This window comes from Hyperolius riggenbachi, chromosome 3, assembly GCF_040937935.1.
Source record: "Hyperolius riggenbachi isolate aHypRig1 chromosome 3, aHypRig1.pri, whole genome shotgun sequence".
In the NCBI taxonomy this organism is placed as follows: Eukaryota; Metazoa; Chordata; class Amphibia; order Anura; family Hyperoliidae; genus Hyperolius; species Hyperolius riggenbachi.
In genome coordinates this window covers 225,716,507-225,743,899 of record NC_090648.1, presented here as the reverse complement: position 1 = coordinate 225,743,899, position 27,393 = coordinate 225,716,507, and the positions used below count along the sequence as shown (strand labels likewise).

The following is a 27,393-nucleotide window of genomic DNA, read 5'->3' as shown; positions in this document are numbered from 1 at the left end:
TGCAGTGCCAATCGATCACTGATCCTGTCATCCCAGCACACAGCAAGGTTATGAGCTGTGTGCAGGGAAGACAGGGCAGGTGCCTGATCAGCACAGTAGCATACTTTCAAATCCATGAACATCACAGTACAAAGGAACTGGAAATGTTCTGCTGAGAGACCCTTCCTAATAGAAATATAAGACATCCCCTGAAAATAAGCCCTAGCACAACTTTTAGAGCAAAAAATAATATAAGCCAGTGTCTTATTTTCGGGAAAAGACGGTATTAGATTGCACAGAGTTGGAAAATAAGTACTTACATTACACAGCAGCAGTAAATACACGGAAAGAGAGAGAGAGAGACATGTCCATTTGAGATTACATTCTAAAGCCGCATCTACACGATACAATTCTTTGTGCGATTCGATTACAATTCTATTTACGATCCGATTAAATCCGACATGTCCAATCGGGATTCATTTCCATTCAATTCGATTTGCCATTGTTTTGCAATGACAAATCCAATTGAATTGAATCGAATCCCGATCGGACATGTCGGATTTAATCGGATCGTAAATAGAATCGTAATCGAATTGCACAAATAATTGTATCATGTAGTTTGGGCTTAATGGGGTTAAGTGATAGAACAATAGGTAAGAGGAAGCTGCGCACAAGGTGGTAGTGTGGTGTCCAATGGCCAAAGAGTTTCCTAGGTAAGATTATATGCTTGCCTTAAGAGATTTTTTTTTTTAGAATGTTCCTGAAGTGTAGATGTGTACTGACTGTTGGTGTTCTAGAGGAGTAGAGAAATCTGAAAGAAATCTTTAATATGTGAATAAGAACAGGTAACTAGGAAAAGAGAAAGGAGAATATTGATGGTAGAGTGGAGGGTGTGTGTACGGTGGTATCTGGAGATAAGTGTAGTTATTCAAGAATGAGTTAGATTGTAACGTGCTTTGTGAGTGAGAGTTGGGATCTTTCATTTTTTCCTTTGTGTAATAGGTAGCCAGTGGAGGGACTTTTGCCAAGTACATGCCATACAATTTTCTGTTAGATAGATGGTTCGATAGATAATTTCCATCATGTTCAATCTTATTTTCAATCGTTTTTCTGGTCGACTGCTCAAAAAAGTGAATGGAAATAGATTCAGAAAATGATCGGAAATCGAACAGAAGAAATGGAAAAGAAAATCAAACAGAAAATTGTATGGAGTGTACCCAGCATAACAGTGGAATTTGAGAAGAGAAAGGAGTGATAGACGAGTTGTGGTAGTAGGCCACAGAGGTGGGTGTTGCAGTAGTAAAGTTGTGAAATAATTGTGGAAAATGATAGGAAAGTAATGAGCTTGTTTCTGTTGAGTGACTTGGGCAACAGCCAGACTGGAGGAGATAAAACACACCAAGGAAGATATAGAGAAGAGAAGAAGGGAGATAAGTCAGCAGTTAGGGAAGGCAGTGGGACCCAGAGAAGGGGTCCTGAATGGAGATTTCAGGGCTTGCTAAGTTGTGGATGAGAAATCACATGCAGAGAAGGAAAGGTGTAAGAGTGAAGTTAGGGTAGGTGTAGCGAAAAAGAAAAGGTTAGGAATGAGGTGAGAGGGAATAGGATCAATGGGGACAGGTAGTGGGATATGATTTAAAGATGGGAGAGGAGAGATTGTGTTCATTTATTTGGGAGAAGGACAGTGGCGTAGCTAAGGAGCTGTGGGCCCCAATGCAAGTTTTACATGGGGTCCCCCAAGCACTCTATGCATAATAATTGATACGGTGCACCAAAACCTGCCAATGGCAACTACAGAATCAGAGCTGCAAGAAGGGAATGGGGAGCAGTTTGTTAATGATTGCCACTGTTCAAAGTATCTATAGAAGTGATTATTGTGAGCACAGGACCAATAGAGAGCTATTACTGTGGTTGAGGGAGGACCCCTCGAGGCCCCGATGCAGTTGCAACCTCTGCACCCCCTATTGATACGCCTCAGGAGAAGGAAGGCAGTTAAGAAGGAAGTGAAGGAGGAAGTGAGATCTGAGATCTCTATGTAATAAAAATTTGTATTGTCTTCTTTTGTGTGGCTTAATAAAAGGGACCCTTGGTGTCCTTGAGACTATCGTCCATGAATGGTCAGAAATATCTATGCATATGAAACAATTAATAGATATTTTGAGTATTACAACAGTGAGCACACCTCTATGGGTAATGTCTACAGACCTGGAAACAAAACATTGCAGTGGTCTGGATATCCTAGAGCACATTCAGCCCATTTCTTCCTGCACCTGCCTTCCACTTTTATTTTTTGAAGTCCACTCAGCTATGGGGAGAGAATGGGAGCAAGCCTAGCTCTTAAAGGAAATATCCACGGAGTTAGTTAAAAAAATAAAAATACTAATCCACTTACCTGGGGTTTCCTCCAGCCCGTTACAGGCAGGACGTGCCCTCGACACCGCTCCAGAGGCTCCCGGTCCTCTCCGGTGGCTCAACCGACCTGGCCAGGTCGGCTTCCTGGTCGGGCTTCTCCTTGCGCTCCAACATGCATCTCACGCAGTCGCGCTGAAGTCATCGGACGTCCTACGGACTGTACTGCGCCTGCGAAGTACAGCCTGGAGGACGTCCGATGACGTTAGCGCGACCGCTTGAGACGCACGTTGAAGCGCACACGAGCCCGACCTGGAAGCCGGCCAGGCCAGGTCGGGTGAGCCACCGGAGAAGACCGGGAGCCTCTGGAGCAGCGTCGAGGGCACGTCCTGCCTGCCATGGGCTGGAGGAAGACCCAGGTAAGTGGATTAGCATTTTTATAACTCCGTGAACCCTCACTTTAATATTCAGAAACTGTCCGACTTGACTAAGTCTGAAAACTTGACTTTAGCCAAAAGTCATTTTTTTCAAGCAGTGATTACAGGGAGAGGACCCATAACCCATAGGTGTGTGGTGTGGTATCCAGCATGGACTTTAGGTAGCTTTTTCATGGGTAAGGTACATTTCAAACCTATCTCCATACACAAATCTTAAAAAAATCTAAAACTGCTGTGTGAGTCTCACATCTTAGGAGAAAGCTAATCATGGAGTTTCTCCATACACAAAACCAAGTTCTGCAACTGTGTGCCTACACAGATTTAGAAAAAAAAATCTGCCATGGTTCTAAAAATAACATCCCCTTTGTCTTTGACTGCCTGTGACCTAAAATCCACTTACCTCCTGTATCTGGATCTTGATAGTTGGGATCCAGGCCTCTCTCCAGCAGCCGGCTCACCTTCTCTACATTTAAAGACTGAATGTACTCCATAAACTTCTTTAGATTCCCCTATAGCAAAAGAAGAACACAGAGTATAACATGATGGTCTGACAACAGTCATTTACAACTGATTCAATACCTATACATTTGATTACATTTGATAGTTATTAATATTCATAAAGCCCCTATTCCCAAACTTTTTATTTTTATACTTGGTAGAAGTTAATGGAATAAATAAAATGAAATTCCTCTTAGCAGATGTTTAGGGCAGTCAAGCAAATTTCTAATGTTGTAGTCACTTGTTTGTAGCCATTTTCCTGAAGGCCTGTAATTGTGCCTGACTAAGTTGGGCGATAATGACCTGGAGTGAGAGGAATATGAGGCTGAAGAAACATCTGATCTGCATGTTTGCTCAGTGTTAATGGCTAAAGGTTTTAAGCCCCATACACATTGCTCAACAGCGGTCTTTTATGCAGCACAATTATCAAACAAAAAAAGTTATTTGCTATTGTTCAAACAACTGATAAGACTGATAAGATGTCAATCCAACAGTTGGATTGACATCTTATCAGTTATGTGAACAATAGCAAACAACCATTTTTGGTTGTTTCAACTTATTTCACAAGAAAAGTTGTTTGATAATTGTGCTGCATAAAAGACAGCTGTTGAGAGTGTGTATGGGGCTCTATGCTGGGAATACACGGCTCGATTCTGAGCTGATAAGATGGTTAGATAGATAATTTCTGACATGTCCGATCACCGTTCGATCTCTTGCCGCTCGATTTGTCATTGAAGTGAATTGAAAAAAGATAAGAAAAACGAGCGGAAGATAAGAGAATCGAGCGGGCAAAACGATCGGGTGCAGAATCGACCCATGTCCCAGCATTAGAGGCAAAGGATCAGCAGGACTGCCGGGCAATCAACATTGTTTAAAAGGCAATAAATATGGCATGTCCCTCTCACTTAAGTTGTCCTTTAAAGAAAAATTCTACTTTGACTATAGAAGCGCCATAATATGGATGGGTGCTACATTAGTCTTTTTTGCAGTTTAACATTGTAAAAAAATATCTTTCATTTTGTTCTTTTTGCAACCCTCACAACAGTACACTGTATACTGAAGTTGCTATGAGACTTCCCAAAAAATCTCCCTTTTATCCTCTTTTACAATATATGCTGAAAAACTGATGCATATTAACTTTACATAGCAGTGTATTGTGAAAAAGCTTCCAGTTAAAACGTGTATAATGTGTACTGAGCCAAAGGGCACATGGACATTACCTTGCACATCAGCTGTCCGTTCACTTATAACTGAGTCAGCAACTGATTTAGTGTAAAAGAACCCCAAGAAGCCACACAGAGCAAGATGTTTTGTTACTTGTTATCAACACCTGGACTAGTCCAGTGTGTGGCAGCAAATTCTCATATGCCCGTTTTAGTTATTTGGAATGGCTGTATCTTATATACACATAGAGATAAAGTAATCAAGCTGGAAAAATGTTTTCCAATAATCAATACAATATTAAGTTTTTACTCAGCAAAATGTAATTTCCCTTTAATATACTTGAAATATACAGAGATTTGAAAAGGAATGTTTTTTACAAAGGGAATGCAGAGAAACACTTCACACTTCTTGAGTATACAAAAAATACCTGTTCCCAGCTGTTGCTATTCTGCTCTCTATCACTTGGGAAACAGAATGAGAGCCTCTAGTTACCATAGCAACCAGTAAACAGTGTAGAGAATCTTTGAGGAATCTTCTGCATAATCACAACATTTGGTGCTTGCGCATAAGACTCTTTCATCCTCCACTCTTTACTGGTTGCTATGGTATCCAGCAGTTCTTGGCCTGGTTCTGCTGGTCAGGCCACAAAAGTGGGTGATTAGGGGAATAGGAATATTCCACACATATTCACAAATAAATGAATCATCTGCTTCACTGTAAGTGTGCATTAAAACCTTTCCCCACACAAGCAACACCGAGACGTTACTTAATATAAATATTATTGCAATACCGTGCATATAATGTAGAACACCGTCTTCAACCTAGCTAGGACCGCCAGGTCTGTCCCCATAAGGACCACAGTCTTTCATTAATTCTCACTCTCTCATCACTGTGACCATCACATAGTGATCACAGGGTCAGGAGCCAATGACATAAGACAGCTGCATTATTTAGTTGCAGTGCAGCGAGTACAGCAGGAGCATGTGGAGTGTAATGATCTGGGGGCGATTTCCACAGTCAGCGCACACCAAGTGCGCTGAAGCAGATGGAAATCTCCCACAATCACAGAAGCAGAGTACCCAGTATATATTTGTAAAGGAGAATTCCAACCAGCAGGCGGAGTTGTGGAGCACAGAGGAACAAGTCCTCTGTACATCCACAGATGCCAGATAGAAATTGCACGATGAAACAACACAGGGCAATACAAACAAGGTAGCAACTCAAAATAGAGCAAGAACTGAGACAGACTGTATAAATGTCTACCAATCTAGTCGCCACCCAGCGACGGTAGACATATCACAAGCGACCAGACTAGAGCGAGAAAGCCAATCGCAAGAGAGGTGATTGTTGTCAGAAACACAAGACTGAGCAAAGACAAAGCAAGAATAGAGTAAAGGAATACACAGCAAATAACCACAATCCGAACTCTAAGGAAAATAACAAATGAACTAACTAAATGCGGTCACCGCACGTTATGCGCAACAGTGACAAACGCGTCAGTAGCACGGTCACCGCACGTTAAGCGCAACAGTGACAAAACTTACCAATCCTGACTAACAAATGAACACGAAAAACAAAGACAAACAGATACTGAGAATGCTTGCTAATCGGTTGCCTAACACCAGACAACAGCAAGCGTTTGCTCCAGACAAAACAGACTAAACGATTCACTATCAGCCACCACTGGAGACAGTGTAATCGCAAGTACAGGACAAGACAAAACTACACAATACAAATAATACACAAAACTGACAGCACTAGTAGGAGTGCAAATAGCACTCCCCAATAATTAACTACACTAGAATATTCAGCAATAAGATACAAAGAGGCTGAGGCTCTAAAGTCAGTCTTCACCAAACAGAACCTATGACGAGCAAGGAATACTGGGAGCAAGTGACATTTATACTGAAAACCTTCAAAGGAAGCAGACAAGCAGATTGCAAGATAATTGGATGCAAATCAGTCAGCCTTGCAAACTGACAAAAAGGCCTATTTTCCCTGGACTGAACTGCATAGGAAACCAACAAACTGTCCATGGAATCAAGGCCAGCAGAGCGGATTCTGACATGGAGCCAGTGTATTTAAACCTATACCATATCAGAATTAACACCCACAAATACGTAAGCGTAGAACTGTTCTTGCATTATTGGATCTTTATTTTGAACCAGTGAACCAGCATTTTGTTGTACCATATATATGTTAACGGTACTATGTCTGCTAACTGCACTATGTATGTGAAACTTTACTATGCCAAATTGTACCAAAAATCCTTCCAGGTGCAACTCAGGTTGTACTTGGTGAATAGAGCTTCTGAGATGTGGTTAAGGTGTGGTAGTTTAGTAGTGTGCAGCTACTGGCAGAATAATTGTATATTGGGGCACTGCCATGGTCCAGGCCTGAGTGCTGAGTTTCCCATGTGGTGCCCTTGGTCTGTTGTGCAGAGTAGGCATGCAGCCCCTGCATAGTAGTAGTGCTGGCCATTCACAGTACAACTTCTATCACACTGCTGAAGCCAGCCTCACTACTGGTTGAGCGGTAAAAATATATTTCTGTGATTGGTTCGTGGTAGACTTTAGCCCACAAGAATCAGAATTTCAAGGTTTGTAGAATTAAATAAAAAGTTTGTTATTTGTTATGAATATTCATAGCAGCCTGCTGATCGGTCATTCAATACAATTACACATAGATTGTGTGCTGTATGGTTTTAAAGAATTTAAGGGTTTGTGTGAGGATCCGCTCGGCTGCCTGCGCAGGCAGGCAGCCTTTTGACCACTGTTCAGGTCTGCATTCTGCAGGTCTCTGGAAGAGAGACCTTTTGTCAGTTTTGCAGCTTGCTGCTGAGGAATTTGCATACGTTTGTCATGCAGATTGCCTAGCCACATCCTTTGTAGGCTTGTACTATAAATACCATGTGATATCACAGACCTGGGCTGGTCATAAGGGTTAGTCCTCTGAAACACTCCTGAAGTGTCAGCCTTGCTCTTTGTTTAAAGATTAGCTTAGAGTAATTCCTGGGACTGCACTAGGCAGGTTCCCTAGTGCAGTTAGGATTGCATATCTGTTTTGTTTGTCTGTTGCGATTGTTCTGTCCCAGCGGTGGTCGACAGGAATCCTTCTGTTCTGTCATCTTGGATCGCACTAGCCTCTTGCGCTAGTGCTGTGGATCCTATCTCTCACTTATTCCTGTTTTCGTGTATCTGTCTTGTCTGCTACGAACGCTTGCTGGAGGCTCGGTGAGGTAACCGTTAAGCAAGCGCTCGCGTCCTCTGTTTCATGTTTGTCTGTCGATGGTTAGTTAGGCGTGCTTGTCTCTGTTGTGCTTAACACGTGGAGACCGCGCATAAACGCGTGCACTGTTGCGAATGAGTGCGGTGTTCGCGTTTAGTTAGCGTTTGTTATTTTCCTTATCTTCTCATTGTATGATTTGCTGTGCCTTTGCTACTCTCGTGCTCTGCCTTGCTGTAGCCTTGTGTCACCTCTGGCAATCGCCTCTCTCGCGAATGTGTTCCTACTTCATATCTGCTGTTGTATGTGCACCGTCGCGGGTTGGCGACTAGATTGGGGCACATACATACATTCTGTCCCTGTGCTCATTCTCTTCCGCAATCGCTTCTCTTGCGATTGCGTTCTCACTTGATTTCTTCTGTTGTGTGTCCACCGTCGCAGGTTGGCGGCTAGATTGGTGGACCTACATACATTCCTCATCTGTGCTTATTCGGTCTTGTGTCGCTGTTAGCAATCGCCATCTCTGGCGATTGCCTTCTCACTTTATCTTTATGGTTGTGTGTTCATCGTCGCAGGGTGGCGACTAGTTTGGTGGACACACATACCCTCTGTCGCTTTGATCTCTCTCTTTCAGGGCTATCTTGCCCTGCGTTTCTTCCCTCCGTACAATTCCTGTCTGGCGTCTGTGGCAGAGCAGAGGAGCTGTTCCTCTGCACTCCACAGCTCCACCTGTCGACAGGAATTTCCCTCTACAGGTGCATTGCACCTTTTGCTGGGTTCCCTCAAATTACACGCTTGTGGAGGATTTCCGCAGTGTCAGCGCACGTCTTGTGCGCTGATCACGGAGAGAATTCCACATTCGTTACAGTATGACCAGCCAAACCGAAATTCCCAGTGTAGAGGGAATTTCCGATTTGTACGATTTGGTCAAATATGGGTCCTGTGTCTTTAAGAGGTTTAAGATACTGGACTCTGAAACCAGAGATGAGTTTTTTCCTGCAGTGCAAAATGCTGATCAGATTAGCTTATGCAACATTTCTCTGTCATTACCATATGTGAATGAGTTGGTGCTTGCAGGCCAAACTGCTGATTTGGCTTGTCAGCCAAAAGATTTGTTGCCCATAGCAACCACAAATAAATAGGTTATTTCTGTCAAGTCTGAAATGTGCAAAACCATTCAGTATGATAATGATGTTTACAATGATGTTGCTCAGTCTCCGGGTTTTTTGCCCCAATCCAAAGCTTATGTGGATCCTATTATAGGTAGGATCGCACACTATATTAAAGCAGTTAAAAAATCTGTTCTTGTTCCTGAACTCCACCCATTTGGAGATTATCTGGATACTGGCTTGTTTGAGCCTCCATTTGCCTCATGGGACATTGGGGCCTTGATGGAGGAATTTGATTTTGATTGGAAAGCCTTTTGCGATTTTTACATCGCAAAAAGCGAAGATGTCTTGAATGATTGTCTCGATTCTATGTACCTTTTGATTGATTCCAATGAATGAGACGAGGGTGATGTGGATCTGGTGATTTATGTATGGCAGACGATTTTAGATGAGTTGCACACACACCAATCAATTGATTCCAATAAAGAGACATCGTTGTCGGATGATTGTTCCTGCCTTTCTGGGGTAAAGCATGTGAGTCTTGACATTGTGCGATCTGAAATGAGTGGGTGTGCCACTGTGGTTGATTCCTGTGAGAATCCTGGAGGATTCTCTCCTGACTGCGTGCAGTTTGAATCTGTGCGATCTGATGCCTGTTTCTCGGATGTTACTGCAGATTGTGATCAGCATGAATGTGCCAGTTTTCTCAAGGATGTGTGGGACCCCTGGGGCTTGATTCACTATGCGGTGATAACCTACTTAGCAGGTCTAAAGTCTCTAGACGTGCTAACCAGGGTGCTAATAGGATAGCACCGGATTTCTCAATCAGATCGCGTGCTAAGTACCGCGCGCAACGTTTTGCGCGCGCAAAGTCCTATGCGCACGCTAAGTCCCATAGGCTTTAATGGGCACTTCGTGCGGAGCACCCTGCGCTCTGTGCAGTGCGCGCATAAAGTTTTGCGCGCATAAAGTTTTGTGCGCGAAAAACTCGTTTAGACGTGCTAAGGGGGTTTTCACAGGCGTGCTAACAGTTAGCACCGCTTTGCGAATCAAGCCCCTTGTCATTTAGAGACAGATCTTTAAGATCTTCCATCTGTGATCCTGCTATGGGGAAAATTCCTAAATTACGCAGCATCAAAAGTAAAATTAATATGTCTAATAAAGTTTTTCCTGATGTTGTCGCTATTTCTACTGCAAATGCGTCTTTGTCTCACCCTGTTCACACCTGTAAGGGCCCATTGCCTGGTGACAGTTGCTCCAGTGTTTCTGTCCTGAACGCCTTACAGTCTGCCCCGCAGATCGCGGAGGTTTGCGCTATGGAAGCGTCAGTTTCACAACCTAAAGCGATTTTTGATTCGCAAGTTTTGCGTTCTGACTCCTCAGATTTGACATTGTTAGCCGAATCTAAGAGTGAGACAGCGCTTCGGTTTTGCGAATCTGATGCTGAAGCTTCTTTGCTTTGCTCAGAGAAGCTTTCTCTGAATCTGCCCTGTACCATGAATGAAAACATGAACTCCACTCGCACTGACATTTGTGAGTCCCTTTCAGGGCCGGCCTTAGGTTTCACAGCCCCCCACCCCCTTCATCCTCTTCCCACGTGCATATACACACACGCACGCATGCACATATACACACACACAGGCCTATATGCAGTTCCCCTTTTCTCCTGAGATATCTCCTAGGACAGTGGTTCCCAACCTTTTTGACGTTGTGACACATCACGCCAAATGCTCAGATCTCTGTGACACGTCACATATGTATAATAGTAAAAATACTATTAATAACCACAAATGGATGCAAGGAGTGCATTATCCTGAATACAGTTAAAAATGAAGGCTAGAACCTTTCAGGAATATTAATAAAAACAATCAGTGGGACAGTTAGCCGCCTCCCCCCCATTTAGAATGATAGCACAGCAATGACAATTTGCACCAAGCGTTATAGCTGCAGTGCTGCCCCCCCCCACGCCCTCAGACTCACTATAGGTAGGTAGCCAGGTATAGGTGCCCACAGTATAGGATCTCATGTGTAGGTGCCCTCAATATAGGTTGCCAAGCATAGGTGCCCCCAGTATAGTCAGGTGAAGATTTCCATCCCCCCATATAGGTAGCCAGGCGTAGGTGCCTCCAGTATAGGTAGCCAGGTGTTGGAGCCCTCAGTAAAGGTAGCCAGCTATAGATGCCCCCAGTATAGGTTGCCAAGCATAGGAGCCCCCAGTATAGGAAGTCAGGTGAAGATCTCCATCCCCCCCATAGGTAGCCAGGCGTAGGTGCCCCCAGTATAGGTAGCCAGGTGTTGGAGCCCTCAGTAAAGGTAGCCAGCTATAGGTGCCCTCAATATAGGTTGCCAAGCATAGGTGCCCCAGTATAGGAAGTCAGGTGAAGATCTCCATCCCCCCATAGGTAGCCAGGCGTAGGTGCCCCCAGTATAGGTAGCCAGGTGTTGGAGCCCTCAGTAAAGGTAGCCAGCTATAGGTGCCCTCAATATAGGTTGCCAAGCATAGGTGCCCCCAGTATAGGAAGTCAGGTGAAGATCTCCATCCCCCCATAGGTAGCCAGGCGTAGGTGCCTCCAGTATAGGTAGCCAGGTGTTGGAGCCCTCAGTAAAGGTAGCCAGCTATAGGTGCCCCCAGTATAGGAAATCAGGTGTAGGTGCCCTCAGTATAGGCAACCAGCTATAGGCGCCCCCTTGGAAGTCGGCGCCCTGAGCAACCGCTCCGGTCGCCCATATCAAAGGCCGGCTATGGTCCCTTTCTTGTTCTGAGGAAAATGCTGATTCTGCACCCTGTACTCTGGATGAGTTAATATGGCCTTGTTTAGAGTCTCCTGCAGTGTCCCTAGAGGCTCGTCTAGGTATTGCTGCTATACTCACCTGTTTTTCTGCAGTTTTGGAGTTGCAAGCTAGTTTGACTGCTACGCAGAATTCTGGGTGCAGTGAGATTAAAGTTAGGGAGTCAGTGTATGTTCCAGTAAATATTCCTGTACATTCTGCTCATGATGATGAAATTCAGTCTCAGTTTATGGTGGAACCTTCCCTGGGACATCTGCCCTGTCCACAAAATAAAGTTCCAGTTTTGCCCTGTAACATGGGTAGTTCAGAATCCTTCTCAGAAAACTTGAAAAATGATGTTCCTGAGGTCTTGTCTGATGTCCTGGAGACCTCCGAGTTCCTCCCAAAGGGTGCAGAACTTGTAGGAGATGTCTCCTGCCCCCCAAGTCCTTCTGAGGTGTTGCCCACTTCAGTAGGCATTGCTGTTGTGCTGACTACCTTTGCAGCTCTGGTGGAGCTTCACTCATATGTAGTCAATGATGATATTATTGTCACAGAGATTTCTAGGTTTGAGTCCAAGCCTTCTTTTGAAAGTCCAGTGCTTGAGACCACTGCTCGTGATGATTCTCTGCCCGGTTCTGGTTTTGGTCTTGTCGTAAAGGAATCTGAGGTTGGCAGTTCCTCGACGTGTCCTGAGGTTCCCCTTGGGCTAGTGTACCCTGATGTGCTCTGTGACCCAGAAAGCCCAAGTGTGTCTCGGTTGCCAGCCTGCTCAGATGCTTCCTCGGTGGAAACCTGTTCTGATGTTGCCTATCTGCCTGCATGCCCAGAGGTGGTCCCTGAAGGCCCTGGTCTTGATGCTTGTCCTGGTAATTCTGAATCCAGAATTGTCATTGGTTCCATAGGGGTTCTTGATAGTTCTCCGTGTGAGCCTGGTGATCGTTCTGCCCTCCTGGGATCTCTGCGGAGCTTCAAAGTGTTCTGGGAGATCCTGGGAGAAATATTTCCTGGTACTTTGGATGAGATCAGCAGTGGGTGCTTTGTGGAAAGGGACACTTCGAATGGGTATTGTGGCAGGTTTGGTATTTTTGGACGGTCCTTGGAAGGTGGTGGGCATGGCTCGGTGGGTGTCGATGGCTTCTTCTCTGGCACTCACAGTCCTGATGGGTGTTACAATGAGACTTCTGGTACTGATGGGCATGTTTCGGTGGCTTCTCCTTCCGATGAGGTCGGTTTCGCATGGGCTGATTCTGGAATTGGGCCTTGTCGGGCTGTCCTAACCTTCATGAGTCTTCAGTTAGAGTCTTTTGAATATCAGGTTAGAGGCTCATCTGGAATCCGACCCTAGAGGGGGGGGGAGGTACTGTGAGGATCCGCTCGGCTGCCTGCGCAGGCAGGCAGCCTTTTGACCACTGTTCAGGTCTGCATTCTGCAGGTCTCTGGAAGAGAGACCTTTTGTCAGTTTTGCAGCTTGCTGCTGAGGAATTTGCATACGTTTGTCATTCAGATTGCCTAGCCACATCCTTTGTAGGCTTGTACTATAAATACCATGTGATATCACAGACCTGGGCTGGTCATAAGGGTTAGTCCTCTTAAACACTCCTGAAGTGTCAGCCTTGCTCTTTGTTTAAAGATTAGCTTAGAGTAATTCCTGGGACTGCACTAGGCAGGTTCCCTAGTGCAGTTAGGATTGCATATCTGTTTTGTTTGTCTGTTGTGATTGTTCTGTCCCAGTGGTGGTCGACAGGAAGTCGTTCTGATCCTTGTTCTTGGAGTATAGCTGGAGCAGCAGTTGCTACCAGCTATCTCATCTGATCTGTCTAGCTTGGATCGCACTCGCCTTGCGCTAGTGCTGTGGATCCTTCTGTTCTGTCTTCCTGGATCGCACTAGCCTCTTGCGCTAGTGCTGTGGATCCTATCTCTCACTTATTCCTGTTTTCGTGTATCTGTCTTGTCTGCTACGAACGCTTGCTGGAGGCTCGGTGAGGTAACCGTTAAGCAAGCGCTCACGTCCTCTGTTTCATGTTTGTCTGTCGGTGGTTAGTTAAGCGTGCTTGTCTCTGTTGTGCTTAACACGCGGAGACCGCGCATACACGCGTGCACTGTTGCGAATGAGTGCGGTGTTCGCGTTTAGTTAGCGTTTGTTATTTTCCTTATCTTCTCATTGTATGATTTGCTGTGCCTTTGCTACTCTCGTGCTCTGCCTTGCTGTAGCCTTGTGTCACCTCTCGCAATCGCCTCTCTCTCGATTGCGTTCCTACTTCATATCTGCTGTTGTATGTGCACCGTCGCGGGTTGGCGACTAGATTGGGGCACATACATACATTCTGTCCCTGTGCTCATTCTCTTCCGCAATCGATTCTCTTGCGATTGCGTTCTCACTTGGTTTCTTCTGTTGTGTGTCCACCGTCGCAGGTTGGCGACTAGATTGGTGGACATACATACATTCCTCATCTGTGCTTATTCGGTCTTGTGTCGCTGTTAGCAATCGCCATCTCTGGCGATTGCCTTCTCACTTTATCTTTATGGTTGTGTGTTCATCGTCGCAGGGTGGCGACTAGTTTGGTGGACACACATACCCTCTGTCGCTTTGATCTCTCTTTTTCAGGGCTATCTTGCCCTGCGTTTCTTCCCTTCGTACAATTCCTGTCTGGCGTCTGTGGCAGAGCAGAGGAGCTGTTCCTCTGCACTCCACAGCTCCACCTGTCGACAGGAATTTCCCTCTACAGGTGCATTGCACCTTTTGCTGGGTTCCCTCAAATTACACGCTTGTGGAGGATTTCCGCAGTGTCAGTGCACGTCTTGTGCACTGATCACGGAGAGAATTCCCCATTCGTTACAATTTTTAACTGTGTTTATGCCTAAAAGTACATTTACCCCCCCCCCCCCCCCCATCCCCCCCACATCCCCCCCACACACCTTCTTTGGTGTGAAACAAGCTAATACCATCACGCCCTGCTGATCATGTGAATATGCCTTTGAGATGGATCAGAAAAGTAGAGTGGGGCCGAACCTCTGATTTTCAGTTCGCGAACCGGGTTCGCGAACTTCCGCGGAAGGTTCGGTTCGCGTAAACGTTCGCGAACCGCAATAGACTTCAATGGGGATGCGAACTTTGAAAAAAAAAAATTATGCTGGCCACAAAAGTGATGGAAAAGATGTTTCAAGGGGTCTAACACCTGGACCCCCAGGTGGAGGAGTGGGATACATGCCAAAAGTCCCCGGGAAAAATCTGGATTTGACGCAAAACAGCGTTTTAAGGGCAGAAATCACATTGAATGCTAAATGACAGGCCTAAAGTGCTTTAAAACATCTTGCATGTGTATACATCAATCAGGTAGTGTAATTAAGGTACTGCTTCACACTGACACACCAAACTCACCGTGTAACGCACCTCAAACAGCTGTTTGTGTAGTGACGGCCGTGCTGGACTGGTGCGCACCATGGCGAGAGTGCAGGTTTTGGTGGCTTTACAGCCCATATGGTCGCCTGGCTGATGTAGCTGAATGACAGAACAGTGACTGTCCAGCTGATCAAATTTGGTCTGACCACAATGAGGCAACGACCTTATTATCGTGGGTGTGCCCCCCGAGACACTCATCTAGGCGCCGGTCATTGCTTCATTGTGATACGCAAGCCCCTTCACCACGGCAAGGTAATGATCACGAAGGGGAATGGGCGCATGTACATGCCTTTTCTTTTGTTGTTGCAGCTGCCCGCAGTGCAGCCAGAAAAATTAGGCAGTCATGTACACGCACCAGAAAAATTATTACAGCGGCCAATCCGCCTGGAGTCCCGGACCCTGTTGGTGGTGGTGGAGAAGGTAGTCAAGCGGCCTGCAGGCAGACATGCTGTGTGGAGGGACTGGGAGCGACTTAGTCTTCTTGGGGCAGACCAGGCAGCCAGTCACACGGCGTGCAGGCAGAGATGCTGTGTGTGCGGGGACTGACTTAGTCTTGGGGCGGGCAGCAGCCCTCCGGGATCCATGCCTCATTCATTTTGATAAAGGTGAGGTACTTAACAGTTTTGTGACTTAGGCGACTTCTCTTCTCAGTGACAATGCCTTCAGCTGCGCTGAAGGTCCTTTCTGACAGGACGCTTGCGGCAGGGCAGGAGAGAAGTTGTATGGCAAATTGGGACAGCTCTGGCCACAGGTCAAGCCTGCGCACCCAGTAGTTCAAGGGTTCCTCATCGCTGTTCACAGCAGTGTCTACATCCACACTTAAGGCCAGGTAGTCGGCTACCTGCCATTCCAGGCGTTGGTGGAGGGTGGATCCGGAAGGGCTACGGCGAGGCGTTGGACTAAAGAACGTCCGCATGTCCGACATCACCATGAGATCGCTGGAGCGTCCTGTCTTTGACTGCGTGGACACGGGAGGAGGATTAGTGGCAGTGGTACCTTGCTGGCGTTGTGCTGTCACATCACCCTTAAAGGCATTGTAAAGCATAGTTGACAGCTTGTTCTGCATGCGCTGCATCCTTTCCACCTTTAGGTGAGTTGGTAACAGGTCCGTCACTTTGTGCCTGTACCGAGGGTCTAGTAGTGTGGCCACCCAGTACAGTTCATTCCCCTTGAGGATTTTTATACGGGGGTCCCTCAACAGGCAGGACAGCATAAAAGACGACATCTGCACAAAGTCGGATCCAGATGTACCATCCATCTCCTCTTGCTCTTCCTCAGTGACGTCACGTAAGTCAACCTCCTCCCCCCAGCCGCAAACAATACCACGGGAAGGTTGAGCAGCGCAAGCCCCCTGCGACGCCTGCTGCGGTTGTTCTCCTGCCGCCGTCCCCTCCTCCTCCTCCTCCTCCCCCAAAGAAACACCTTGCTCATCATCCTCTGAGTCTGACTCGTCTTCTGCACACAACTTCTCTTCTTCCTCCTCCTCCCTACTCTGTGCTGCCGCAGGTGTTGAGGAAACAGCTGGGTCTGATGAAAATTGGTCCCATGCCTGTTCCTGCCGTAACTGTTCCTGTTCACACTTATTCGCAGCTTCATCCGCCACTCTACGCACAGCACGCTCCAAGAAGTAAGCGTAGGGAATCAAGTCGCTGTTGGTGCCTTCACTGCGGCTCACCAGGTTGGTCACCTCCTCAAATGGCCGCATGAGCCTGCATGCATTTCTCATCAGTGTCCAGTTGTCGGGCCAGAACATCCCCATCTTCCCAGACTGTTTCATTCTACCGTAGTTGTAGAGGTACTGAGTGACGGCTTTCTTCTGTTCTAGCAGGCGGGAGAACATGAGCAGGGTCGAATTCCAGCGAGTCGGGCTATCGCAAATCAGGCTTCTCACCGGCAAGTTGTTTTTCCGCTGAATTTCCGCAAAGCGTGCCATGGCTGTGTAAGACCGCCTCAAATGCCCACAGAACTTCCTGGCCTGCTTCAGGACATCCGCTAAGCCAGGGTACTTTGACACAAATCTTTGAACAACTAGATTCATGACATGTGCCATGCAGGGTATGTGTGTCAGCTTCCCCATATGCAAAGCGGCAAGCAGATTGCTGCCGTTGTCGCACACCACGTTGCCTATCTCCAGGTGGTGCGGGGTCAGCCACTCATCCCCCTATTTCTTAAGAGCAGCCAGGAGAGCTGCTCCAGTGTGACTCTCCGCTTTGAGGCAAGACATGTCTAAGATGGCGTGACACTGTCGTACCTGGCATGCAGCATAGGCCCTGCGGAGCTGGGGCTGTGTAGCTGGAGAGGAGAACTGCCACTCAGCCAAGGAGGAGGAGGACAGCGAAGAGCATGTAGCAGGAGGAGAGGAGGTGGCAGGAGGCCTGCCTGCAAGCCGTGGAGGTGTCACAATTTGGTCCGCTGCGCCCTGCTTGCCATCGTTGACCAGGTTGACCCAATGGGCTGTGTACGTAATGTAGCGGCCCTGCCCGTGCTTGGCAGACCAGGCATCCGTGGTCAAGTGTACCCTTGACCCAACGCTCTTCGTAAGAGATGACACCACTTGCCTCTCAACTTCACGGTGCAGTTGGGGTATGGCCCTTCTAGAAAAATAAGTGCGGCCTGGCATCTTCCACTGCGGTGTCCCGATGGCCACAAATTTACGGAAGGCCTCAGAGTCCACCAGCCGGTATGGTAACAGCTGGCGAGCTAACAGTTCCGCCACGCCAGCTGTCAGACGCCGGGCAAGGGGGTGACTGGCCGAAATTGGCTTCTTCCGCTCAAACATTTCCTTCACGGACACCTGACTGCTGCTGTGGGCAGAGGAGCAGGAAGCGCTCAAGGGCAGAGGCGGAGTGGAGGAGGGTGCCTGTGAAAGTGCAAGGGAGAAAGCGGCAGAAGCAGATGATGCACCTGAAGGAGGAAGAGGAGAAGGAGGGTGACTTTTCTTTTGTGTGCTGCTGCTGCTTTTGCTCAGGTGGCCATCCCATTGCTGTTTGTGCCTTTTCTCCTGGTGCCTTCGTAAGGCACTTGTCCCTAGGTGAGTGTTGGCCTTTCCATGGCTCAATTTTTGTTGGCAGAGCGAACAGATGGCTTTGCTCTGATCTGAGGCACACACATTAAAAAATTTCCACACCGCTGAGCCACCCTGGGATGTGGGCACTATAGGGACCTCAGCAGCTGATGCTGAAGGGCAAGTTGGCTGGCTGTACATAGGTGGCGATACATGGTGCCGGACACTGCCACCAGCTGTTTCTGACGAAGAGCTGCCCCAGCTTTTTTCAGCAACTTCTCTCCTCCTACTACTCTCTGACTCCCCCTCTGAACTGTCCCCCTCTTCATCTCCTCTATTGGGAACATACAGAGCATCCGTATCATCGTCATCATCGTAATCATCCTGCCCAGCTTCGCTTGCCTCAGAAAAATCCAAACATGCACCATCAGTAGGTCCTTCATCCTCCTTACACGTTACACCCATAGTGTTGCTGCGTAACTCAGATATATGAGCTGGTGAAAATTAATCTGGCTGTAACAACAATGGCTGTGCATCAGTGATTTCACCACTAAATAATTCTTGCGAAGTGTCAAATGCAGCGGAAGTGGTGCTAGTAGTAGCGCTGTTGGCTGAGCAAGATGAGGTGTTCTGTGTCGCTAAATACTTAACCACGTCCTGACAATCTTGGGAGGTGATGGGACGTGCCTTCTTCCGAGCACTGTACTGTGGGCCAGGTCCACACGAAATTACATTTACACGACCTCGCACAGACCTGCCGGGTGGCCTTCCTCTGGCTCTGGCACTACCTCTTCCTCTACCTGTTTTGTCCATATCGGGTATGCACGGAGTGGTATATCACACTGCGTGCACTCACGTAGGTAGGTGGGTTCACTTAACTGCACAGGTATGCGCACTGATGCGGTGGGTTCACTGAACAGAACAGGTATGCAGTGGCGGGTTCACTGAACAGAACAGGTATGCAGTGGCGGGTTCACTGAACAGGTATGCAGTGGCGGGTTCACTGAACACAACAGGTATGCAGTGGCGGGTTCACAGAACAGGTATGCAGTGGCGGGTTCACTGAACAGGTATACAGTGGCGGGTTCACTGAACACAACAGGTATGCAGTGGCGGGTTCACTGAACAGTACAGGTATGCAGTGGCGGGTTCACTGAACAGTACAGGTATACAGTGGCAGGTTCACTGAACAGAACAGGTATGCAGTGGCGGGTTCACTGAACAGGTATGCAGTGGCGGGTTCACTGAACACAACAGGTATGCAGTGGCGGGTTCACAGAACAAGTATGCAGTGGCAGGTTCACTGAACAGGTATACAGTGGCGGGTTCACTGAACACAACAGGTATGCAGTGGCGGGTTCACAGAACAGGTATGCAGTGGCGGGTTCACTGAACAGTACAGGTATGCAGTGGCGGGTTCACTGAACAGAACAGGTATACAGTGGCAGGTTCACTGAACAGAACAGGTATACAGTGGCGGGTTCACTGAACACAACAGGTATGCAGTGGCGGGTTAACTGAACAGGTATACAGTGGCGGGTTCACTGAACAGAACAGGTATGCAGTGGTGGGTTCACAGAACAGGTATGCAGTGGCAGGTTCACAGAACAGGTATACAGTGGCGGGTTCACTGAACAGAACAGGTATACAGTGGCAGGTTCACTGAACAGAACAGGTATACAGTGGCAACAACAAACAAAGATGGCGCCTATCGGCTGCCCCGGCACAGAGCTCCTGCTACTTTTTCCTTTTATATAGATTAGTTTTCGTGTTTTTAGTTGTAGTTTTTAGTTGTTAGCTGTTAGGGTCAGCTCCGGCATCCCACCCTCCGGTCCAGCAGCAAGCCGAGGATACACAGACTACAGAGCCGACCACACACGTGGAAGACCCGAGGTGAACACGCAGGCCTAACCAACCAATTACCTGCACCGCTCCCCGGCCTACGGCACCACCTCCATCACTGGTCCTGGTCCTGCGGATGAGCCTCGGAACCGGCGTCCTCCGCCTCTCCAAGGCCTCCCTGCCCAAGCTCCACCACCTAGCAGCAGCACGGATCCCCCTTCTGCCCTCCGGTCTGACCACGGAAGCCGCGGGCCCACGTGCCCCATCAAGAGAGGATCCTCTTCTGCTGCCACCGCCGCTCGGAAGTCCACTGCAGCACCGTCTGACACTAAGCTCCACTCCGCTAGCGGCGGCACGGGACCCCCATCTGCCCTCCGGTCTGACCACGGACAGCCGCGGGCCCACGCGCTCCAACAAGAGATCCTCCATCCGGGTGCCACTGCTGCCACCGCCGCTCGGAAGAACGCTGCTGCACCGTCCCTGCAGCTTGCCTGCCCCCTTGGCTGCGGCCTGGCCCAGGCGTCTACCAGGCCCTCCGCACGACAAATCGAGCCATTGATGGCCGCTTCCCACGTGCTCCCGCACAACGCGGAGCCTAGGAAGCCAGATTAAAGGCGCCCTCCACCACGTGCTCATACAACACCAGCCCCAGGAAGTGCAGGCCTGCTCACTTAGACGCACACTGCTGACAAGCATCCTCTCCAGACTGCACCAAGGACACACCGCTGCCTGGAGCGACAGATCAGCTGGTAAGATCCACTGGCCACACGTGCTCTGCTCTTCCCATCCTGTCTGTCCAGCGCACTGCAAAAAATCCCTCTGACCTGCACACTGCCAGCTTGCTTGGAACTCTTCCTGCACTCTCTGCTGCGCTGCTGTTCTCCCTGGAATGTTTAATTGCTGGCTTTCTTGGAGCGCTCTCTGCACTCCCTGCTGCATTGCCGACCTCCCCGAAATGCTTACTGCTAACTGATCTCCCTGCCGGCTTTCTGGGCCTGCTGCCACACTGAGTGTACCCTTTGTACCATGCGGAACCTTTGTACCATGTACCATGCACCTTTGTACCCTTTGTACCAGGCACATAGCGCGGCTGCCTCCCCTATGCCTCCCCACATCCAGCGCACCACCTACACCAGGTCACAGCTGCTGCAATGGGAGACTTATGCCACCCACCCTGAGGGCACGCTGCTGTTCAACACCGTCTGGAACTATGCCCAGCAAATCTCCGGCACAGCTCAAGAACCCCTCGCAGGACGGCGTAAGAGAGGCAATCGGGCTGGGGCTCAAGTGAGACTCAGGAGTAAAGGACTGAGGTCGGCTGTCCCCTCAGTCCTCCTGGCAAATGTCCGCTCCCTCCCGAACAAGCTAGACGAACTTTGTCTCCTCAGCAACAAAAGGGAGCTCTGCAGCAATACCCCAATCCTCTGCTTCACAGAGACGTGGCTGCATGAGGACATTCCGGACAATGCCCTTCACCTTCCTGGATTCGGACTCATTCGAGCAGACCGGGACACCACCCTCTCGGGCAAAAAGAAGGGTGGGGGCATCTGCCTTTACATCAGCCACTCGTGGTGCCCAAACACATCTGTACTAGCCAGAAAGTGCTCCCCTGAGCTCGAACTCCTAATCGTCAACTGCAGGCCAATATACTCTCCAAGGGAATTCTCTTCATACGTCCTCGTGGGAGTGTACATTCCACCTGACGCTGTAGTCAAACATGCCCTGCGTGACCTGAGTGACACCATCACACAGTGGGAGTCATCCCTTCCTGACTCGCTGTTTATTGTAATGGGAGACTTCAATAGGGCCAACCTTCACCAGGAGCTGCCACGGTTTCACCAACATGTTACCTGCCCTACGAGGAACCTGAACACTCTTGACCATTGCTACACTGTGCTGAAAGACGCTTATAAAGCGGTCCCTCGAGCAGCTGTTGGCTCCTCCGACCACTCCCTCATTCACCTGATCCCCACCTACAGGAGGCGCCTGGAGTCAGCAAAACCAGTGCTAAAGACTACCAAAGTGTGGTCGGGGGAGGCCAAACTCCAACTCCAAGCCTGCTTCGACTGTACAGACTGGAAAGCCCTGGAAGCACCGGACCTGGATGAGTGGGCGGACAATGTCTCTTCATACATCAGATTCTGTGAAGACTCCTGCATTCCATCCAAGACCTTCAAGGTCTTTCCAAATAACAAACCCTGGTTCTCCAACAAACTACGGCAACTGAGGAGAAGCAAGGAAGCCGCACACAAATCCGGCAACCAGGAGGACTTCAAGATGGCAAGAAACAACCTGAAGCATGAGCTGAGAGCCGCCAAGAGGGAGTATGCGGAGAAGATGCGACACAACCTTCGCTCAAACGACCTACGCACTGTCTGGAAGGGTCTAAAAGCTGCCACAAACTACAAACCTCCCCCACAACATGTGACGCCTAGCACTGAGCTAGCCGAGAACCTCAGCAATTTCTATTGCAGGTTCGAGAACCAGGAGGTACTGGGGGGGCTAGCAACACCTTCAGACGCTCAGTCCTTATCTGCGGATGACAATGACCGAGGGCTGTGCATACCACCTCCAGCTGTGAGCGAGGCAGTTGTCTTACGCCACCTAACAACGCTGAACGCCAGGAAAGCCTCCGGCCCGGATGGCGTGTCACCAGCCTGCCTAAAAACCTGTTCACGGCAGCTCGCTCCCATTCTCTCCTCCATCTACACCAGGTCCCTCCAGGAAAGCAAAGTCCCTGTATGCTTCAAAAAGTCCACCATCATCCCTGTCCCCAAGAAGCAGGGAATCCCCGACCTGAACAACTACAGGCCCGTTGCACTAACATCGGTCATCATGAAAACCTTTGAGAGGGTGGTCCTGTCCCACCTTAAGATTTCTACCTCGGCACTACTGGACCCGCTACAGTTTGCGTATAGAGCGAACAGATCCACTGATGATGCCATCAACATCTGCCTGGAGCTTACAAACATCCACCTGGATAAACCAAACTCATATGTCAGAATCCTCCTGCTGGACTTCAGCTCAGCATTTAACACCATCTGCCCCCGCATACTCCAAAACAATCTCATGGCACTGAATGTCCACCCCACCCTTCACCTATGGATTACACACTTCCTGACCAACAGGTCCCAAGCTGTCAAACTGGGGGATATCTCGTCCCATCCCAGGACAACAAACACAGGGGCCCCACAAGGCTGTGTCCTGTCACCGATCCTGTTCTCCCTCTATACGAACAATTGCAGATCCACTGTGGACTCGGTAAAAGTAATCAAATTCGCTGATGATACCACCATTGTTGGCCTTATAACAAACAATGACGAGCAGGACTATCGTCGTGAGGTCGACAGAATTTGTCAGTGGTGTAAGGAGAACAGGCTGGTCCTCAACACAGCCAAGACCGTGGAGCTGATAGTGGACTTCAGGAAGAAGGCGCCCACTCCACCACCAATCTACATTGATGGCACAGAGGTCGAAAGAGTGGCTAGCGTCCGTCTTCTGGGCACTACCATCTCTAGGGACCTGAGCTGGAAGGCAAACACCACCTTGACCCAGAGGAAAGCACAACAGAGGCTGTTTTTCCTCCGCCAACTGAAGAAGTTTGGCATGGCCCAGGAGCTGCTGATGAACTTCTACACAGCTACCATTGAGTCCGTCCTCTGCTCATCCATCCTAGTCTGGTACGCTGGCTCCTCCAACAGCGACAGATACAAGCTGCAGAGGGTCATTAGATCGGCGGAGAGAATCATCGGTAGACCTCTCCCCTCGCTCGACCTCCTCCACAACTCCAGATTACGCTCTAGAGCACTGAGAATTGCCAGCGATCCCTCACACCCGGGACACCGCTTTTTCAGCCGGCTCCATTCAGGCCGCAGGTTTCGTGCCATTTACACCAGAACTTCGAGGCATAGAGACTCCTTTTTCCCCTCTGCCATCAACCTTCTGAACTCCCTTCATCTCTAATGCCACCCCCCCCCCCCCCCCAAATGCTACAGTTGCCGACTGAAGGACTGTCTAGTTTAAATCTGTTTAAACTGCACCCTGCAGACTACCGCTATACCGCTGCACATCTAACTATTAATATGTACCACTTAGTATACTGTGTGTTTTTGTATGACTATGCCTTATAATGTATGATTGTATGACTACGTTTTTTTTTTTTTTTCTCTTTGTTGATACTATGCAAATTTCTTATGTTGATACTACTCTCAATCTCTCTCTGAGCAATTGTATGTGCCAAACCCAATTCCGTGCACGACCCAGTCGTGCGTGGCGATTAAAAGATTTCTGATTCTTCTGATTCTGATTCAGGTTCACTGAACAGAACAGGTATACAGTGGCGGGTTCACTGAACACAACAGGTATGCAGTGGTGGGTTCACTGAACAGGTATGCAGTGGTGGGTTCACAGTACAGGTATGCAGTGGTGAGTTCACAGAACAGGTATGCAGTGGCAGGTTCACTGAACAGGTATGCAGGTATCCAGTGGGCTCACTGAACAGAACAGGTATGGTGGGCTCACTGAACAGAACAGGTATGCAGCCAGGAACAAGCTAAGCCTAACTAATCTTTCCCTATGAGAGACAGTCTGCAGCAGCTCACCCTACTCTCACTAACGCAGGCACACGAGTGAGCTTAATGGCCGCCGCTGCCTGCCTTTTATTAGGGGGGAGTGGCTCCAGAGGCTAGTGTAGCCTAATTGGCTACACTGGGCCTGCTGACTGTGATGTAGAGGGTCAAAGTTGACCCTCATGGTGCATTATGGGGCGAACCGAACTTCCGCAAAACTTCGCCTGCGGGACGCGAACGCGAACCACTGAAGTTCGCATGGAACCGTTCGCAGGCGAACCGTTCGGCCCAACTCTAGTACCCAGCCGCACTCCCCTGGTTGTAATTGAGGTGCAATGATCCAGCCACCAGAGCACCAGGTGGCACTCAAATATCTGTATTGCAGAAAGATCAGCACACTCAGATAGATAATGCAAAACTTCAAGCTCTTTTAATACAAAAGGTTTCCATATAATACAATTTGTGTTCAAAAAGGACCAGCAACTTGCAGTAGATAGGCACCAAAGACACCCAAAGTAAATCAAATGCCTCCTGGCCACCTTGTGTAAAGAGTCCATGAGGGAGTAGAGTCCAAAAGCCACACTCCAGAGAAGTCATGTCTGAAATCAAGGTGACAGACACTGGCCTAATGCTGTTTCGGGCACATTTATCAGCTTGAAGACGGGCAAATGCCCGAACCAGCATTAGGGCAGTGTTTGAGATGCATCAGCAGCCAATAACCATTTTTTTCTCTGACGCATCAGGCCCCTACAAAAACACAAGATCGACCAGTAAAGGAAAAGATGTTTCCCAGATAGCAGACGTGCATCCCTCAACACACTTCAAGGTTTACTGATGAAATTTAGGCACCCAACATACTTCCAGAAGGTCCACTGATAGCAGACATGCATACTTACAAGAACTATTTACCTACAGTTACACCTCACAAAAGTAGATGTGTATGACTGTTTGCAGCAGAAGTGCATCCTCAATGCATCTCACAAGGTCCAATGACAATGATTACACCAACCAACACAGTCAAAAAATATCCACTAATAGCAGATGAAGAGAATTTTGAGCCACTTAATGCCTACCATGAGTAGGTATGCAACCCTCTAACTTTCAGTACAGCTTACATACCTGTTAAATATTTGTATTAGGTATCTATATAGCACTAACATCTTCTGCAGTGCTTTTGCATACTGTATGTAGTTGTGTCACTAACTGTCCCTCAGAGGAGTCCTTGATCTCATCCCTACAATAGCCAGTTATTGTCTCATGTACATATTGTAGTCAAAAGCCATTTGGGGAGGGGGGACACCAATTAACCTATCTGTATACTTTTTTTTGAAGAAACCAGAGTATGCATGGGAAACTCACACAGATCGCGCCCTGACCTAAATTCGAAGTAAGGACCCTAGTGCTGCAAGACTAGAGTGCTATCCGCTGCACCATAGTGCTACTCATTTGACTTCAGTTGTTCGATGAACCTATACCCCTACAGTCAAATATTTAAGTAAACAAAGAAGCAAATAGGAGAGAAATAACCAGAGCTGGCATGGTGACACTGAAATCCGTAGATATGGTTAGCAGTCAGTGGCACAAGCAAACCAAGAATACAGACACACAAGGATGCTCACACATTCAGCTCCATGGCGAACTTCACAGCTCCTACAGACTGGGGTTACAATATTTGAAAAAAAAAAAATCAAACAAAAGATTTCAGAATCTGTATGACTTGGCTGCTTTCCTTTCGTATAGCATTACCTGTTAATTTGCTATCCACAGTGCCAAGCAGAGAACAGACACATTACAAACCTGTAATTGCTGTCTCTGCATGTGGCAAACACTACTGTGGTGACCATTTGGAGAAAGTGAGTGGGGAAAGACTGGCAAACAGAATAAAATCTGGTAAGGTTGTGCACATCCACCTGAAGTGAGCCCACATATTGGGTTTATTCACTATAACAAATAGCGTGCCTTATCAGAGTTAACGTGCCTTATCAGAGATAACATGCCTTTTCAGCGCTGTGTAATATGTTGGTGCTTTATAAATACAATAAATAAATAAATCAGAGTAGCATAGCGAGCACTACAAACTTATGCCTGCTTATTGGTAATGACGAGAGCTCCACTCGTCCTGCCCTGAGCCCCTGCGGGTCCAATCACTTTAACCACTTTACCCCTGCCCGTACGAATTTCTCCGTCCCTTTTTCCATCCTTTAACCCCCAGTGACGGAGAAATCCGTACTTTCCGCGTTCCCGACGCTGTCCGCGCTCCCGCTCGTAAACACGCCGCCCGCCGCTAGTAAACACGCCGCCGCCCGCTCGCCCGGAGATCAATGAACGGGAAAATCCATTCCCGTTCGTTGATCTAAGCCCCACAATGATCCGCTGCTCTCCTATGGGCAGCGCGATCATTGTGAGAAAAAACTCACGTGTCCAGCCTCCTTATACTTCCTCCAAGCTTCCGGAAGGAAGCTTGGAGGTCGCATTAAAACAAAAAGTTACTGTGGCCATCTTGTGGCCAAATAGTAAACTACACCCTACACAATTTTTCACATACAAATAAATGATTTTTACACAAAAAATTAACTCATTACCTCCCACACTCCCCATTTTTTTTTTTTGTAATTAAAAAAAAATTCAAAAATGTACAATTAAAAAAAATACATAAATAGTTACCTTAGGGACTGAACTTTTTAAATATTTATGTCAAGAGGGTATAACACTGTTACTTTATAAACTATGGGCTTGTAATTAGGGATGGACGCAAAACTGAAAAAAATGCACCTTTATTTCCAAATAAAATATTGGCGCCAAACATTGTGATAGGGACATAATTTAAATGGTTTTATAACCGGGACAAAAGGGCAAATAAATTTCATGGGTTTTAATTACAGTAGCATGCATTATTTAAAAACTATAATGGCCGAAAACTGAAAAATAATTATTTTTCCCCCACATTTTTCCTATTTTCCCATTAAAACACATTTAGAAAAAAATAATTCTTGACATAATGTCCCACCTAAAGAAAGCCTAATTGGTGGCGGAAAAAACAAGATAT

General features: G+C 47.9%; 1 protein-coding gene across 8 annotated transcripts in view; it reads right to left on the bottom strand.

Moving 5' to 3' along the window:
* SHANK3 (SH3 and multiple ankyrin repeat domains 3) overlaps positions 1–27,393 on the bottom strand; it is a 597,458-nt gene that overhangs the window by 257,569 nt on the left and 312,496 nt on the right. For 7 of the 8 annotated variants that reach the window (XM_068275859.1, XM_068275860.1, XM_068275861.1 and 4 more), the window contains one exon: positions 3,166–3,274. In XM_068275859.1, coding sequence (XP_068131960.1) covers positions 3,166–3,274 — 109 coding nt within the window. Of the gene's footprint in view, positions 1–3,165; positions 3,275–4,854; positions 4,965–27,393 lie in introns of those variants that run through there. The other variant, XM_068275864.1, reaches the window with a different exon arrangement.